Below are 17,763 nucleotides of genomic sequence, written 5' to 3'. Positions count from 1 at the left end.
TCAGCACCCAAACCTGTGCTTCACTGGTTCAGCTCTTTGAAAGTTGGGTCTGTGCAAAAGGGTCGCACCTACATCCAGATGGCAAGAGGGTTTGACTCTTACTGGAGAAATCTGGGCTTAAACGCTCAGTCCGCAAACAGAACTGCGAACCCAATCCTCTGCATGTCTACTCCAAAGTAAGTCCCATTAGAGTCAATGGAGCTTACTCCCAGGAAAGCATGGATAGGATTGGGCTATGCCTTGGGTAAAGTCACTGTCTCTCAGGTTTGGTGACCTGTGCAATTATTCAGAGGGTTGTGAAAGGAATTACAGAACATTTTGCACACCATCTGCCTGGATGTTCTCTTGCACTGTCCCACTGGAATGAATAAGGAGCTGTACGAGAGCACAGCAGGGTTCTTGCACAGCTCCCCATTCATTCCAATGCGACTTGGTGCAGGAGAACATCCAGGTGGACTCTGCCATTTGCTCACTGAAGATGTAAACACAATCATGTAAAGTAGCCAAATATTGTCAGACCATCTGAGGCAAGAGACTTCTCCTGCTCTGCTATCGAACAGCCCAATCCTATGCCTGTCTACTCAGAAGTCCCATTATAGTCAATGGAACTTACTCCCAGGAAAGTGTGGATAGGATTGCAGCCTCAGATCCTTGACAGCCCATTTCTATGCATGTCTACGTAGAAGGAAGTCCCATTACAGTCAGTGGGGCATACCCCCAGGAAACTGTGGATAGGATTATAGCCACAGAGGCCAGAGATTGAACACAAGGCCTTTGGCATGCAAAGCTACCATTGGATGCAATTTACCATAAAATTAAGGCCTAGATTGTGCCAGGAGCTGTACAGATCTGCCCTAGTTCTGGGTCCGACACAGTTACACAACCAACCCAAAGTTTGGGTCACTGGTATTTTTCAATGGCTGGTGGAATAGCATGCTATTTTCTTGGGGAACAACCCAAGATCACATGGCACAGCAAAATCTTTGCAAATGACAATAGCCGGACAAGACAGATGGTGGGTAGAGAGAGGGAGCAAGAGACCAGAGGATGATATGCAATGGCCATCATACCTTCTGCTGGAAATCTCAGGTTAACTGTGTGCTGGAAAAATCAGAGAGGGGGGTGCAGCTGCATCTGCTCCATCCACCTCCACAGTTAGATATGCAGCCTTAATTCTTATTTCCTTTGTTTAACCAACCTCAAATAAATGTCAAGGGAGATCAGATGTCAAAGGTCAGGGAACATTTGAGGTCGATAAAAAATCAATTTAAATCAAAAAGGAGCAAACTTTCCTTCTCTTCAGGCTCCAAGAGAAATGATTCATACATCCCAGCTTATCGACTGACAGAAATAATTGCAAGAGATAGATAGAGGAGAGAGAGAGGGAGGGAGGGAGGAATGAGTTTGAGATGCGAAGAAATCTAGCAGAAACACATAAAAATGGGGAGGAGTGATAGATTTGCTGTTTCAAAAAATGCAGATATTTTACAGATATATGCAAAGAACTTTACTAACTTTAAAAAAAATGCGGATAACTTTACAAGCAGAACAGAGGGCTTGAAAGTTGCAGCACTACCCAAGTGGGTGTTACTAAATGAAGGGGAAAAGATTTTCCCTACAGTCTCCCGCATCACTCTGCTTTCTTTCCAACACCATTTTGCTGCTCCATCCAGAAGTGTTAATTTTTAAAAAAACACTTTCCAACAGCTCGAGAACAAGAAACCCAACACCAGCATCAGGACTTTCTCTTTTTTTTCACTCACACAGACACACATAATGTTATCTGATGCCTCCTGTCAGTTCCAACCTAAACTGTTTTTGATTCCGCTGAAAGATACATCTGAAAGCAGTTATATCCGGGCAAGTCCAAATCGAAGATGCGGAACTTGAAGAACTACCAAAGAGGGGGAAAGGTGCTTCCTCTCTCCACTACTTTCTACTCCGGCTGATGTTTAGCCAGGAGGCAAAATGATGGTCATTTGGCACCTCTCAGACTTGAAGCAAGGACAATCCTGATATTGACAAGCTGGATATTTTTGTCACTTCCACTGCCCCACCTCCAGCAATCACCAGCTAATAAATCCATGATAAACTTTGCTCATCCAACAATGAATCTGTAAAAGGCACCAGCCATTGGAGTGACTTGAACAAGAAAAACCAGGATGATGAACTTTTGAAGCCCCAACATTTGCGCCAGGAAGCGCTTGGCCAAAAATGGGCAGCAGGGCTGGGGAACAAGCTCAAGGTGCCAACCCAGGGCTTTGGGAAGACGGAAGACCGACCCTCTTCGGTGCCTTCTGGGGGGGTTCTGTGAGCTGCTGCCCATCTATCTCCCCAGACCCACCACTCCTGTCCCTCCTCCTCCTCCTCCTCCTCACCTCTGAGCCGCAGTGTTGGCATCCAGGATGCCCGTGCTTTGCATCCAAGACCTCACCGCTGACAGCCCGCCGGTCAAAGGCTCTTCCTTCATGGTCAGCCCACCTCTGGGGAGACCCTCCTGGATGGAGAACATCAAGACAGCCTTGTCAGGGGGAGACCCTTCTCCCCCCAAGAAGCCCCGCGGGCTGCCCCTGGGAAAAAGTTGGGGGTCCTCTGGCTGCCCCCCCAGACGAGACCCAGAGTCCAGCCGAGGGCTCCCTGCACAGCCACCTGCCCGCGGGCGCGCAAGAAGCGAGCCTGCGGAGGAGCGCCCGGGTGCGAGGCGCGGAGCCTGGGCGGGCTTGTTTGTGTCCAGGGCGCGGGGAGGGCTGCTTCTTGATGGGCGGGGGTGGGACCGGCGGGGGGCGGGGGGAGGGACCCGCAGGAGGAGGGAGGGAGGAGGAGGAGGGCAGCAGAAGCCCCCGGAGGAGGGGCGGAGGGAGAGGGCAGGGCAGCAGCCTGCGGAGCGGGGCCAGCCAGAGGTGAGGATGGAGGCGCGGCGGCGGGGAGGCCAGCGTGGCGGAGCGCTGCGGGCGGGCGGGCAGCCGCGCGGGGAGCGGGGACGGTCCGTGGTGCTGAAGCAGCCGGGGGGGGGGAGGCGCGGGGGCTACCTGCCTACTCGGACGTAAGCCCCACAGGAGTCAATTGGGCTTACTCCCAGGAAAGTATGGGTAGGATTCCAGCCTAGAAGCCCCACCCCCTGCTCCTCTACTCAGAAGTAAGTCCCATGGGAGTCAATGGGATGCACTCCCAGGAAAGCGTGGGCAGGGTGCCAGTCTGGGAGCCTGTCTACTCGTGAGTAAGTCCCACAGAAGTCAATGGGGCTTACCCCCAGGAAAGCGTGGGCAGGATTCCAGCTTGGGAACCCGATCCCCCTGCCCGTCCACTCAGGAGCAAGCCCCACGGAAGTCAGTGGGCTTCCTCCCAGGAAAGTGGGTCGGATTCCAGCCGGGAGCCCCACCCCCTGCCTGCCTGCCTACTCAGAAGTAAGTCCCAGGGGAGCCAGTGGGGCTTCCTCCCAGGAAAGTGTCTGCAGGACGCCAGCCCAGCCCGCCCGCCCGCCTCCCGGGAAGCGGGCCGGACGGAGCCTCACCGGGGGCTGCGCGGGCAGCTCGGAGCGCGGGGCGCCGCCGGCCCCATCCTGCGGCCCCGAGGCGGCGGCGGCGGCGGCGGGCAGGAGCAGCAGGAGGAGCCGGCGGCGCCGCGGGTCCCCCGGGAGCAGCTCGGCCGGGGCGCGCGCCCTGCTCCGCCGCCGCCTGGGCCGCCGCCGCCCGGCCTCCTCCCGCGCCTCCTCCCGGCCGTCGGGCAGCAGCACCATCAGCACGGCCAGCCAGTGCGCGGGCCCCCCGGCCGCCTCCAGCCGCAGGGGCGCGGGGCCGCCTCCCGCTCCGGCCGGGCCGCGCCGGGCCATGCCGCCTCCCCAGGGAGGGAGGGAAGGCGCGGAGGGGGCTGGAGCCACCGGGCCGGCAGGCTGACATCATCCGCGCAGGAGGGAGGGAGGGGCGGGCTCCGGGGGACGGACCCACCGGCCCAGCCAGGCGGGAGGCGGGGGCGCGCTGCCCGCCCCCCGGGAAGGACCCGCCGGCCGCTCGCAGCCCCCTCCCGAAGTGCCCGCAGGCTGGCCGGCCGGCCGCCCCTCCCTCCCTCCGCGACCCCCTCGCCCGGCCCAGAAGGAGGCCCCCCAGGCCCTCCAAGCGCCTCTGCCGCCCCTCTTCCCCCCGCCACACGCGCTACCCGGCCCCCAAACTTCCCCAAGATCCAGGCTCCCAAAGGTCGCCTCTCCTGTGCCCCCCCCCAGAAGGACTATGAATACTGCCCCCCAAGCCCCCACCAAAGCAGCCCCGCAGGTTTGCTCCCCCCTTCGATTCCCACCCCAAAGACCTGCCTCCAGCTCCCCAGATGTCCTCCCAACTTCCAGCCACACTCATCGCCCCCTGCCAAGGGGATGTGCACAAGGGACCCCAAGCAGCTTCTGGCTCAGAAGGAGTGACGGGGATTGCCAGGAGGCCACCCTGGTAGTGGAGACCTTTTGTGCAAAGGAGGGAAGCAGGACCGCTTGGGGCCTGGCTGTGCTGAGCGTGGCCCACTCAGCCGTTGATACTGCCCAGCAAGAAGTTTTCCTGGACTGGAAATGAGTGGGAGCCGCGCCAGAAGCCCACTCACCTCTGTGGGCAGCAGCAGGAGAGAGAGGGAAGAGCTGGAGGGGGCCTGGCTGAGGTCAGGGCCTCTGAGAGTAATGCTGTCAGGGGGTACAAAGTTTCTTTTGGGCCCCTTTGCAAAGGGAGGGTGGGGGGAGGTTAGGGGCTGCTGGAAAAGTCTTTGGAGCCCAGGTCTACCAACCCATGTGGCATCAGTCGTTTCCCCAGCATCCCATGCAGGCCACAAGTCTGAACAGATTGGAAAATGTTCGATCCTGGGAACTTTCTGGGCCCCCTCCTTTGGCTCCTAACCCTGGCCCAGGTACAAATTACCCCCTTTACCCCCTCTCTTAGGCCCTGGCTGAGGTGGAGCACCTTGGAAGGAAGTGGAGGCCAAGATGTTTTGCTCCAGAACCCTTGAGCTGAAGGGCCTCAGTGAAGCCGGCTGGCACAAGGGGACTTTGGAGGCCATGTTTGGGGAGGAGCTAATGGGCAGCCCCCTGCTGCCTGCCTGCCTGCCCTGCTGCTTCTGAGCCTCTGAGAGACTCCCCCTGGGAAGCAGTGGGCTGGGCCAGGTGGCCCTGCAGGGCTCTTCTCAGGTTCCCAACATCCGCCTGTTACGGTCTCTGCTCAGGCCCCACTCTTGTGGCCTGAGATGCCGAAGCAGGGAAGTGGAAGCCCCAGGCGTGTGAGGACGGACCCACTCGGGCCACAGTCTGCATGCGTGAAACAGCCATCAGGAGCATCATTCAGACAAGCCTTCAGAACCAAGGCCTGGTATTGCCCAGTGTGGTGTTTCTCAGAATGGCCCAACTGAGATGCTGAGTTGTTCTGCGATCACCTCCCCTCTGGGACCTTGAAGGCTCACCTGTGATGGCTGATGACTGCTGCCCAGGGACATGCAGTGGGCGGGGAGGCAGATGAGGCAGAACCTCCCCACTGGAGTCCTTCAAAACGCCCCACCACTGCTGTGTGACATGTGGAAGCACTCACAACCTGCCCGCTGTGCACATGAATTGGGAGTGCTTGCACATCACACGTGATGGTGGTTTTTGAAGGACTGCAGTGGGGAGTCTCCGCCTCACCTGCCTCCCCACCCACCACACATCCCTGCTCCTGCCCATTGCATACACTGCAGCGGTTGGGTTGGAGGGCTGACAGTTTGACAGTATAACCAGTGAAAGGAAAGGCGTTGAGTTTTACAGCTGGCTGGCAAGAAGCGGGGGGGGGGGGCAGCTAGTGCATTTTGTTGCTCTCGAGGAACTGACCAGACTTGTGAACACAGGCGCTTTGTCTGGCTGTCCACCTGACCTTTCATGCTCAGCATGTATGTTTGCAAATAAACATATTACAAAAATGTGGCACGAAGCGCTCAGTGCTCTTTTCTCCCAAGGGAACGTCTTCCCCTCAAGGGACGTGGGGAGTGAAGCACAGAAGAGATTTCACAGATCCTGGCTGTACTCCAAACACCAGGCTCAGTGATGATGATGAACGGGAGGGGCTGGAGCTCAGCGGCAGACCCCCCACTTCATCTGCTGAAGGCCCCTGCTGGCATCTCTGGGTCGGAATGTGAAAGACCCTGGTCAGAAGCCCCGGAGAGCTGCCTGCTAGTCTGCAGAGGGCATCCCGAGACAGAAGGGCCAATGGTCAGACTCAGTGGAGGCAGGCTCAGACACTGTCGTCCCTGTGATGCAGCTCCACTGAGTGAGGAGGAACCAGGATGGAGGTGTGCACTCACCTTAGGCAAGGTCTTTGACCACTCCATCACCACCAGGCTCTACTTGCTCCTCCAAGGTCATTCAACTCTCTCCAGCCCCCTCATATAATTACTGTATTTTCTCAGCCCTTGGCCCACCCTCCTTTTTCTGCAGGCCTATCTCACAAGACTGCAGGCCTGGTCAGAAGGCCACAATACGCCTGTCTTCTGTGGAACATGCAGTTGCGCACTGCGAGCACATGATATCACTCATGATATCACACATGAGGTCACTCCGGTGCCACAGACGTTCTATTTGTCATATTGACAAGACCCCTGCGAAGCTCATCGGGGTGATTCTTCCCGTCTTGCAGGGCATGGTTTAGCTCTAGGTTTCAGGAGGCCCTCAGCAGCCTGCCTTCCTTGGGCCCTTCCCCACTGGGTAGGCCCTGAGAGAATCAGAGAAAGGCTATGCGTATAGTGGTGGTCTTGGTGATCAACAGTGGGCCTTTGTAAGGACCCCAGGCTTGTGGTTGTTGCCCAACTATGAAGATCCCTGAAGCAGACTGGGGGGAGGGGGGCTGAGGCTGGAAGAGGCCAGTTGGCCTAAACCTGACGTGGGGAATCCATTGCTTGCCACTCCAGTCCACTCAGGGCTGTGCACCTGATACATTTTCCCAAGGAGGGCAGCACATCCCTTCCTGAGAATCTCACATTTCCAACCCCTTGACTGAATGAACATTTACCTGTATTTATTTTTTTTGCATGAAGTTGCCCCCTTTCCTCTATGGTGGAACTTGGGCAGTTCCTCGGCACTGAACACACTCACACCTGCTCCTTTGCTTCAGCCAGGTGACTGCATCTGAGGATCCTAAGGATGTTGGAGCTCATGTGGAAGGGGGGAGGGCTGCTGCAATGGCAGAAGCCATATCGATGGCTGCACAAAACGTCCAGGGGGACAGGAGGCCTCAGTGCTGCTAATGGTGTCTTGTTCCTTCTCCTTACGGCTGGCAGCATTAAAATAAACTGAAAAAAGGTGCATCATTTCTTACAAGTTGTAATGGAGTAGTGGAAACAACAGCCTGTGGCATCTCCAAGGTTACCAGATGTATTGAGCAGGAGCTCCTGTGGGTCAGAGAAGCCTGTGGGTCCAAGTGCTTGGAGGGAGCCCCAAAGAGGGCAGCGATTGATTCCTAGAGAGAGAGGTTTAAAAAAATAATATAGGGGGAATAAAAGGTGGCAAGAGCCAAGCTCTCTTCCCACCCCTCAACCATCTGCGCTATAAATGCCTTCCTAATTTGGCGCCCACATCATGCACCTGGAAGTGACATTGAGCCATTGATGTTGGGGGGAGGGAGTGGCCCAGACTCAGCCGCAGCGGGGGGGGGGCTGGCAGGATCTGCTGAGGGGTCCATCCAAGGGATGAGCAAGACATTAACTTGGGAGACAGGGAGGCAGAAGGAATGTGCACAGGGTGATGTTGCCCATTAAGGGAAAGGGAGGAGCAGAACATGACCATAGGGTCTTCAAAGCTTCCTGGGTGACCGTGGCACAGTCACTATTCTCAGCCTCACCTACCTCACAGGGTTGTTGTGAGGATAAAAGGAGGGGAGGAACCACGTGCACCACCTTGAGCTCCTTGGAGGAAGGGCAGTAAAAAATTAATGTACATTTCCCATCCCAATGAGTGAACAAAATGACACCTGAAAGCCAGCGCATCAAGAGAAGCGGGGGACACATTCGTGCAGCCTGCAAATGGTTTGGTTCAGGAGAGACCAAACTACAAATACCTTGGAGGAAGCCCTGTTATTACTTCCTGGACCTGAAGGGGCAGCATCAGGAACCAGTCAATAGATGAGCAACAGAACATGTGGCCCTAATTCAGGTTTGCGGAACTAAAAAACTTGGCACCATTAATTAAAAAGACCATCTCCCCCCCCCTCCCATTTTTGAGCTGGTGGAGGGGGTGAGAGAAAGCACATTTCTTGCCATAACAATAAAAAGTATTGTGGAAAAAGTTTGTGAGACAAATGGGAAAATAATGGAATGCCCCTCAGTAAATGAAGAAAGAATGAGATGCAACTGTGTTATTCTGAAGCAATTTCTCTCAAAAACTTTTATCATCATCATCTTTAGTGTCCCTGCCTTTTTAAAAATGGTGCTACCATTCAGAGCGCAATACCATAGTCTTTCAGACTGAAGGTTGCCAACCTGCCACCTAGTGATCAGTTAACAAAAATGATCCTCAACACATGCACAAAATGTTTCGTATTATCCGGATGCAATCAACAACTCTGTAAGATGAGTGATCGGTTGTCCCCAAAGTACAACTGGGAAAGTGGAGCTGACTGGGGCATTCCCAAAGCCACCATGTGAGTTCATGGCAGAGGTTAGAGAAGTCACAAGTCACAGCTCAGCCCTTACAAAAAAGACTGTTCAGTCGGAATAAAAACATTGGATTGTACACAAAAGGTGTTCTCTCTTCCCTACTTACTGTGCAATCCTGGCATGTCTAAACAAAAGAAAGTCTCAGGTAACCCATTTTTACCTGGCCCACAGGTGTACATGTTTGGTCCCTGTTGTGTACATGCAACATTGGGTAGAAATGTCTTAATTCAATAGGACTTCCTCTCAGGTATGTGTATGTAGGGTTGCAGCCATAATAGACTGCATTATCTAGGTCATTATCTAGAGCAGTGTTTCTAATAGGTCATTATCTAGAGCAGTGTTTCTCAAACTGTGGGTCGGGACCCACTAGGTGGGTCGCGAGCCAATTTCAGGTGGGTCCCCATTCATTTCAATATTTTACTTTCAATATATCAGACTTGATGCTCCCATGGTGTGTGACTGCATTTGGGGAAATGTTACAGACCTGTACTTTTAATAAGCTATGTATATGCTTTTAACAATGTTAGTAAATGGGATTTACTCCTGGGTAAGTGTGGGTAAGATTGCAGCCTAGGACTGTTAAAAATTTTCCTGCTTGATGATGTCATTTTTGGTCATGACATCACTTCCTGTGGGTCCTGACAGATTCTCGTTCTCAAAAGTGGGTCCTGGTGCTAAATGTGTGAGAACCACTGAACAAGAGGTCGTGTTTGTCCTCAAAACAGATAATGTCACTGATGTTCCAGGTTCAGAATTTGTCCACCTCATAATGCTGAGTGGCACACACACACACCCTTTCTTCTCTGGCTCAGAAAGTATCATGAGATGATGTACATCCTCATTCAGCACACCAGATACCCAAACAGAGTTCATTCTGTAATGCTATTAGCACCTTTATATTCAATGAAATCCATTCATTGCCATCAGTGATAATCCAAAAGCTGTGCTGAACTTTAAGAACATCGGTCTTTTCAAATTCCACTTTTGAAATGAAGTTTTGAAGAACACTTAAAAAAAAACCTGCATTAATCTTAACTTTTGCTGCTGAGTTTGAAGGCAAAAGTGGATTTTATTTTGAAGGCAATCAGTAATTAACCAAACTACTGAATTCAGTATTTTTACACTTTGTTGCATGCACAAATCCCCTACATCCAGCCCCTGTAATGCTCCACCACAGCAAAAGACCAGACCAGACAAATATAAATTTGATTTTTTACAAGCAGAATTGGTTCAGGGAATGCAACAAGCAGGGGTTTGACAAAAGAGGATCAGTCTTCAGCAAAGACATGCAAATGGCCTTGAGACCCTCTGTTTATGAAAAACAAAACCCTGCAGGCCCAGAGAATCTGTGACACCACAGAACCACCAGGTCCATGGCCAATCAAAGCACATTTCCCAGGAGGTCTTGTGGCTACTAAACTCTATTAATTATTGGATCAAAAGGAAACATGCAGAAAGGACCTTCCTGGATCCACTTGGACAGGAACCAGCAATATAGCTGGGACAGATCCTTGTATATCTAATGGGGTGGCAGGGGCTCACCTCAGGGCAAGGGAACAAATGCACCCTTGCCTGAAGGAGATTGTTACAGCTCAAAACTCCCCTATGGGCTATCCAGGGAGGAGGCAGTGTGCCCCTATGCTGCCTGAATCCCCCTCCCCAAACACCATCTTTGCATGCTTGTGCTTGCCCTGCACATGAAAGCCCCACGGATGAGGGGGTGGGCAGGTGAGAGAACTAGCAAACCCACCCCATCTCCCTTCTCTTTATTTACACAGAGTGTGGCATTGCAAAATGGAGTGTCCTGGAACAGGGAGGCTGCCCACTTTGCAAGTAAAGGGGAGGGGGGAATGGAAAGAGGGCAGGTCCCAAATTGCCTGTCCAGTAGCTCAACCAGCCACCACCTGACTTATGCACCTAAATTATGCAGGGGATGGACAGAGTGGAGAGGGAGATGCTCTTTACACTCTCACATAACACCAGAACCAGGAGACATCCACTAAAATTGAGTGTTGGGCGGGTTAGGACAGACAAAAGAAAATATTTCTTTACCCGGCGTGTGGTCAGTGTGTGGAACTCCTTGCCGTAGCATGTGGTGACGGCACCTGGCCTGGATGCCTTTAAAAGGGGATTGGACAAGTTTCTGGAGGAAAAATCCATTACAGGTTACAAGCCATGATGTGTATGCGCAACCTCCTGATTTTAGAAATGGGTTATGTCAGAATGCCAGATGCAAGGGAGGGCACCAGGATGCAGGTCTCTTGTTATCTGGTGTGCTCCCTGGGCATTTGGTGGGCCGCTGTGAGATACAGGAAGCTGGACTAGATGGGCCTATGGCCTGATCCAGTGGGGCTGTTCTTATGTTCTTAACTACAATTCCCAGGAAGCCTTGCAGGTCTCTTGTTATCTGGTGTGCTCCCTGGGGCATTTGGTGGGCCACTGTGAGATACAGGAAGCTGGACTAGATGGGCCTATGGCCTGATCCAGTGGAGCTGTTCTTATGTTCTTAACTACAATTCCCAGGAAGCCTTGCAGGTCTTCTTGCTATCTGGTGTGCTCCCTGGGGCATTTGGTGGGCCTCTGTGAGATATAGGAAGCTGGACTAGATGGGCCTATGGCCTGATCCAGTGGGGCTGTTCTTATGTTCTTAACTACAATTCCCAGGAAGCCTTGCAGGTCTTCTTGCTATCTGGTGTGCTCCCTGGGGCATTTGGTGGGCCGCTGTGAGATACAGGAAGCTGGACTAGATGGGCCTATGGCCTGATCCAGTGAGGCTGTTCTTATGTTCTTAACTACAATTCCCAGGAAGCCTTGCAGGTCTTCTTGCTATCTGGTGTGCTCCCTGGGGCATTTGGTGGGCCTCTGTGAGATACAGGAAGCTGGACTAGATGGGCCTATGGCCTGATCCAGTGGGGCTGTTCTTATGTTCTTATGTTCTTATGACTTGCTCTCCACATGTCAGAAAAGGCTCCCAGCGCCAGTGGAGAAGCAGCTAGCAGAAGGTGGCAGGTTGGGGGCTTGTCCACTCAGCACATCTCCACCGCTGCCGTTCCACGTGACTCTCTCAAGTCGCATGACCCACTGCATGTCCCTGGTGTATATGCACCATTTTGGGGAGCAGCCAGTTCCCACTCTTTTCCACAGTGTTTCAGAACATCACTGCATCGGGAGCATTGCAGGAAATCAAGATCGTGGTTGCCAGGAGGCAACTGCACCAGATTTGTTGCTGTGGGTAGGAGGAAGCAAGTCCCCCCCACTGGCAAAGATGCAACAATAGTGGTCCTGAGAATGAGCCCTCCTTGTTCTGCATTTCTTACAGGTGTGCTTGTTTTTGGTGTGACAAAGAATTGAACCAAATGGGCCTGATTGGATCCAATTATTCACTTCTTTTGCCCCTCTTTGTAAGGCACTTGGTGCATTGATGATGTCACAACAGATGCAACACAAACAGAAAAATAACAACAATGGGAAGCTCACCTGGGGATCCCTACAGGTGGGGAACCTTCTGGAAAAGACAGCTTGTGCTCCCCAACCAATAAGGTGCAGAGTGGAATGGTGTGCTCTAGGCAAGCCTCCTCTCAGCACAGGCCAGGCAGTCGGGAAGCTCAGCAGGCCTCAGGGGCCAAGGCTCAGCCCATGTCCATCCACTCTGGAGGAGAAGAGCCTGCCTGAAACTGGAACAGAGCCAGGAAGGGCCTGGCCAACTGCAGATCAGCTAATGGAAGCCCTTCACTGGGAAGGGGTCTATATGGGCACTTGTGGAAATAACAACTGCATCCCCTGGGACCATTAGCAAATGGGAGAGAAGTCCATTGAGTGGCAAGAGGGGGAGAGAAAGAAATTCCCCTATGGGGAAGGAGCATCATGCTTTCAGCAGCAACATCCACCCATCCCCAACCATCATTATGGTGCTCCCCACTCTTCCTTGGAAATCCCTTCCGGGAGCTCTGTTCACCAAGCTGGTGCCACAGAGTGATGTGTTTTTACAGCTCTTCACTTCCCACACATTGGGCAGGGAGCAAGGGCTAGTCAGCACCTCCTTTCTAAAGGGAGAGGCACTGGGGCTGACACCTGCCTGGGAGCCCCTCCCCTCCCACTCTTGAAACCAGGAGAAAGTGGAAGGCTGCAACTGGCCTAAGGCAACTTGAGAAGGTTTGGGGCTTAACGGGATGAACTCCTCCCTTGGCCTGTGCACTGAACAACCTCCTAGGTGCATTGTTTTTGTTAAGCACAAAGTCCTTAACACTCTAAGCCAGTGATTTTCAACCTTTTTCATCTCATGGCACACTGGCAAGGCACTAAAATGGTCAAGGCACACCATCAGCTTTTTGACAATTGACAAGGAACACTATGCTGTCAATGGGGGGCTCACATCCCCCAATGGTCCTATTGATAAATGACCCTCTCCCAAATTCCCGCGGCACACCTGGGAACCATTTGCGGCACACCAGTGTGCCACGGCACAGTGGTTGAAAATGGCTGCTCTAAGCAGTGGCCAAATGTGCCATGGGGGCAGACGGGTTGCCATGGGGTGGGGGGCAGCAACCTGGTACTTGCTTTCCACTAGCCCATGATAGTCCCCACCCCCTCTGCAAATTTATCTAAGCCCTTTCAAAGTCATTTAAACTTGTAGCTGTCACCCTTTGGGATGAGCTCTTTATAAGTGTGTTGTGCCTGGTGCAAAGGAGTCTGGGTTGTTCCTCCTGTATCTGCTGATCTGTGGGATGACTCAAAGTTCAGGAATTATGAGGCAGAGGGCCCCCCCCCCACTTTCTCTGAGCCCTGCAAGGCTGAGAAGTCTGTTATGTTCAAAATTAAATACCCTCACCCCCTTGGCCACTTTGGTTGCCCTTTTCCACATGGTTTGTCCAGGGCTGTGGCGCTGTTTTTGAGACAGGGTAGCCAGAACGGTGCATGCAGTCTCCCAGATGTGGTTGCACTCAAAGAGACTGTTGCTCGGGTCACCGCTCCAAGACTTCTCCTGGAGCTCAGGTTGGGGTGCCACCCTTGAACGAGCAGCAGCTCTTTGCTCCAAGCCAGAAAGCCATTCCATCCCCAGGCCAAAACCTGTTTGGAGACAAGCAGCCTGGGCTTTGGCAAGTGGCACTCTGGGCTCACCTCCATTCAGAGTTCACCTATTCAGCCTTGCAGAACTTCAGAGCCCAATTTTTGGAGGATGGCACAAAAAAGGTTAACCTGTTGCCCCACCTAGTGGCTGAAAGCTGCAATGACACACAAACACAAGAGCACATTCCTTGCTGTGACTCCTACGTTTGGTTTGATACGATCTGTTGGAAAAAGCTGTCTATGCGTGTGGATTAAGGATAATCCATATAGTGGAACACACGGTTTCCAATTGCTCCCCCAATGCACACTAGTTTGTTGCCAACAGTAAAACAGGAGCAGAGGCAGTAAAAAGGATTTCAAAGAAAAATGTTTTACTTACAGTGTATATCTCTGATGCAAGTACAAGTCCAGAACTTTGGAACAGGGGATACTGGAGGTATTCCCATTGCATGGGTGATGGCAGAACTCAGGGAGGGGGCTACTTGCTTATTGGGAGGCTAGGGCACAAGCAGAGAGGGCGAGAGGTAGAAGAGGCCAGGGGGGAGAGACCCCCACAGATCAGAGAGGACCAGAGTAAAGGTCTGAGACAAGTAGCCTCTTAGTCACTAGTTTCCATCCCCCCCCCCCAGTCAATATGCTTCCCCCTTTTCTGGAACCCTCTCTGCCCCTTTGGTCCAGTGCTATGTCCTGAATGGACTGCTAGCCTTGAACGACCCGGAGCAAACCAGCACCAGTCTTGACCAAGGAATGAACTGATCACAAACCCCCCTTGAGAACCAGGTGGAGAAACATACCTTTGGCTACAACACACCAAATGATTTACAGGCTGAAAGCCCAAGAAGGCAACAGGGATGAGGAAAAGCCCTCAAACTGCCGACAGGGAGCTGAAAGTCAGAAAGGGGAGATGAGAGGTGAACAGGTGTTCATCAGAATTATTCAAAATGCTTTTGGAGGGGGCATTCCTCCCCTGTGGAAGTGAGTACCAGTGGCATAGCTAGATGGGGTGCAAAGCACTAAAGCATTCGCTTTGACTGCCCATGTCCTTCATCCTGCGTTTGCCTCCATTTTGCTCCCACTGCCCAGAACTGCTCCAACGGGGAATGGGAGGGGTCGCTTGTGCACTGCAGTGAAGCTCCACGCAAAACTTGTGCTTTGCACCTCCTCTTGCTACACCACTTCTTCTGTTATGTTCTTACAGCACAATCCTAGGCACATCCCTCTCAAAACAAGTTCCGCTGTGTTCAGTGCCGCTTATCCTCTTTCAAGTGCACATTGGATTGCAGCCCTAGAATAGCCAAGAATCGGGGCATGTGATCCCCAGCATCCCTGCAAACTTGAAGGCTTCTGTGTCTACCTAGCTAGAGGTGATGCAAGCCAGAACAGCGCCTGATGCTACCTTGGGTCTTCTGCCTCTGTGCTACAACCCCCCCCCCAAAACTCTTATTGTGTCCTTGCGCACTGCCATGAAACCCAGAAGTCCCACACTCCCAGATTTTATGGCAGCGTGCAAGGAGCACAAGGAGGAAAATGATCTGCTTCTTGTTAGAGGGCAGGAAGCAGGTCATTGCATTGGCACAGGCTGGAGGGAGGCGGTGCCACTGGCATACTTGGGGCCAAAGGCACCCGCAATCTGCTGCAGATTGCAGCTGATGGGCCGGCCACGCAGCCAGCAGAACAATGGGGGCAGAGCTCCGATGGGCTCGGACAATCCCCTCTCCTGCATGCAAGGCTTCCTGCTGCATTAGCAAACCTTGGGGGCCTTAGAAAAACCAAGCCTGCTTTGAGACTGACATCGAATGGCATTCCCTGGGAGCTGGAGAAGGTAACAGGCGCCTGCCTTAAACAAAGGCCTTGGATAAAACGACTTCAAATTAGCCAAGGGCCTTGGGGAGAAGGAATCTTGCAAGCCATCTATTAACAGCCGTCATTCTGCTCCCTAACAGTAATTGATTCTCTGCCAGTATTGACGGGGCAGGGTGGGTGTGGGGCGTATTGTCAAAACTGCACACGACAAGACCAGTGTCCATGTCTTCAATTTATTAAGCTCAAAAGCAAGAGTCTCTGTCCCTGGACGCTCCCCGCATCGGGATTATCTACTCCACAACACAGTCACAAAACGGGCAGCAGAGGAGAAGCCAGATCCCAGGTGTTTCAATGATCACAGATGCTGGAGGAACTCATGAGGAGCCGTCCTGTGAACAGAAGACAAGCACCGAACTGCCACACAGCAGGGCTGGCAGCACTGCTAGGCTTTGTGGGTGCCAGGCAGGCAAGACGACAAGCACGCTGCAATGCAAGGCACTGTGGGCCTTGCCGCCGCTGTGAGACCAGGCTGCTGCCATCTTGGATTGTGGTGTCTGCCTACAAAATGCAATGCACCGCGTTACACTTTCGCCTGTGCACAAGTTGCGGCCAGCGCAAAGATCTTTAAACAGCATAAACGGTCCTGCTGAGATTAAAATGCGGAAGCCCCTGACGTCACCTTGCTGGGGTGGGAGGCCTGCACCACAGTGTGGGAGGGGAGAGCGAAGGACCATCGAGGCTGGTTTCAGCCCATCTGCTCCCCAGAAGCAGATGCAGGACCAGGTACTTTTGGCCACCCGCCTCTCGGCTCTCTTGCTCGAACCGCAGCTGCTGACTCCCCTACAACCAGGAAGAAGAGCAAGCTGATGAAATTCACTTAGGGGAATAAAAGCTGCCAGTGCAAGTCGGGTGTTAAGGAGGAGAGGAGGCAGGAGGCCCCTCACAGTCTCCAGTGGGGTCGCCAGAGCTGACTGATGGCTCAAGGTCACTAGCGGCCTCTCCTTCTGGTTGGGTCCTGCCCAAGCCACCCAGCCTGTCACTGGCCACCACAGGAGACTCTAGAGCTCCTGGCCTGGGAGCGAGGCCTTGTGGGGCGCCTTCACCACTTGCTGGGCGCCTCAGAGCAACTGGCAGCCCGAGACTGCAGCTCCCTTGGGTGCCAGAAAACCCAAACTCAACGTGGGGAGCACGTTCCCTAGGTGTGGGCTGACCCGGGGATGCTGGATCTCCTGCTTGCAGGGTCCTTGGACTGCCAGGGGTAGGTGGATGCCCCAGCCTCACAGGCCCTTGGCCACCAGTGTCAGGCTTGGTGATGGTCTCCAGTTCCTTCCAGGGAGGGCCATGGCCAGGGATACTCTTGGGTTCCAGTTCTCTGGGCGCTCCTGAACCAACGGCTGGCTCTGGCCACGGTTCTTCCTTGGTTGGTCCTGCTGAAAAGGAGCCTTGCTCTCCTCTCCCGCTAGACTCCTCAGCCTCTGCAGTCTCAGAGAAACAGGCCAGGGCTTCTCCGCCTTCTGGGTGGGGAGCCACCGCCACCGCCTCCTCTTCCAGGTGAGGCTCCTCTGCCCCCTGCATGCTGCCTCGGTTTGCATGGCCCTCCTCTCCAGCTGTGAGCGTGACAGGCTGATGGCACAGGGGGCAGGTGCTTTGCACATAGAACCACTTGCGCAGGCAGCCCCCGTGGAAGAAGTGGCCGCAGTGAGTGATGACAGCAAGGGTCATTTCCTGTAGCAGAGGAGAAAGCAAGAGTTAGCAGGCAGGGAAGGGGAGAGCAGCAGGTGGGCTACGAGGGGTGAAGAAAGAAGCCCCCAACTCACATTCCAAACAGGAAGGAGGAGCAAGAGGAAAACTGGACCTTGGCAGCGACAGCTGGTTACACAGGACCAGCTGAGAGGACCAATGCGAGAGCCTCTTATGTGGCTGTGGGGAGGGGGCTGCCTTCCCTTCCTCCACAGGCCGGTTGTGTCTGGGGACAGGGGGATCAACACCAGAACGTGCATGGGCTACACGCATTCGGTTATCTGTGCAAGCCAGAAGACCCAGTATCAACCCCCTGAAGGGGAAACCACATTTACAGTGGCAGCATGTAAAACCGAAATATTAAATGTGCCACAGTCCCTATGCATGCTTACCTGGGAGTAAACACCATTAAAAAATGATAGAATTACTACTGAGTAAACACGCAGATGGTTGTTCTGCATGAATAGTTCTCTCGCCCCACCCAAAGTGCATCTTCTCTGCAGTTTAGCCAAG

The 17,763-nt window shown here is 53.4% G+C and overlaps 2 protein-coding genes across 16 annotated transcripts in view; both read right to left on the bottom strand.

Annotated features, from left to right (window-relative positions):
* LOC136656033 (transcription factor COE3-like) overlaps positions 1-2,512 on the bottom strand; it is an 86,484-nt gene extending 83,972 nt beyond the window's left edge. For all 13 annotated transcript variants that reach the window (XM_066632857.1, XM_066632867.1, XM_066632863.1 and 10 more), the window contains exon 1: positions 2,379-2,512. In XM_066632857.1, the coding sequence (XP_066488954.1) occupies positions 2,379-2,512 (134 nt within the window). The remainder of the gene's footprint in view (positions 1-2,378) is intronic.
* Positions 2,513-15,724: 13,212 nt separating this feature from the next.
* The window catches only part of LOC136655759 (RING finger protein 145-like), a 46,738-nt gene continuing 44,699 nt past the window's right edge, over positions 15,725-17,763 (bottom strand). For 2 of the 3 annotated variants that reach the window (XM_066632385.1, XM_066632383.1), the window contains one exon: positions 16,273-17,235. In XM_066632385.1, the coding sequence (XP_066488482.1) occupies positions 16,423-17,235 (813 nt within the window). In that variant the 3' untranslated portion in view covers positions 16,273-16,422. Of the gene's footprint in view, positions 17,236-17,763 lie in introns of all 3 variants that reach the window. The other variant, XM_066632384.1, reaches the window with a different exon arrangement.

This window comes from Tiliqua scincoides, chromosome 6 (genome assembly GCF_035046505.1).
Source record: "Tiliqua scincoides isolate rTilSci1 chromosome 6, rTilSci1.hap2, whole genome shotgun sequence".
Lineage (NCBI taxonomy): Eukaryota > Metazoa > Chordata > Lepidosauria > Squamata > Scincidae > Tiliqua > Tiliqua scincoides.
The sequence above is the reverse complement of the archived record's forward strand: the minus strand, read 5'-3'. Positions and strand labels throughout refer to the sequence as shown.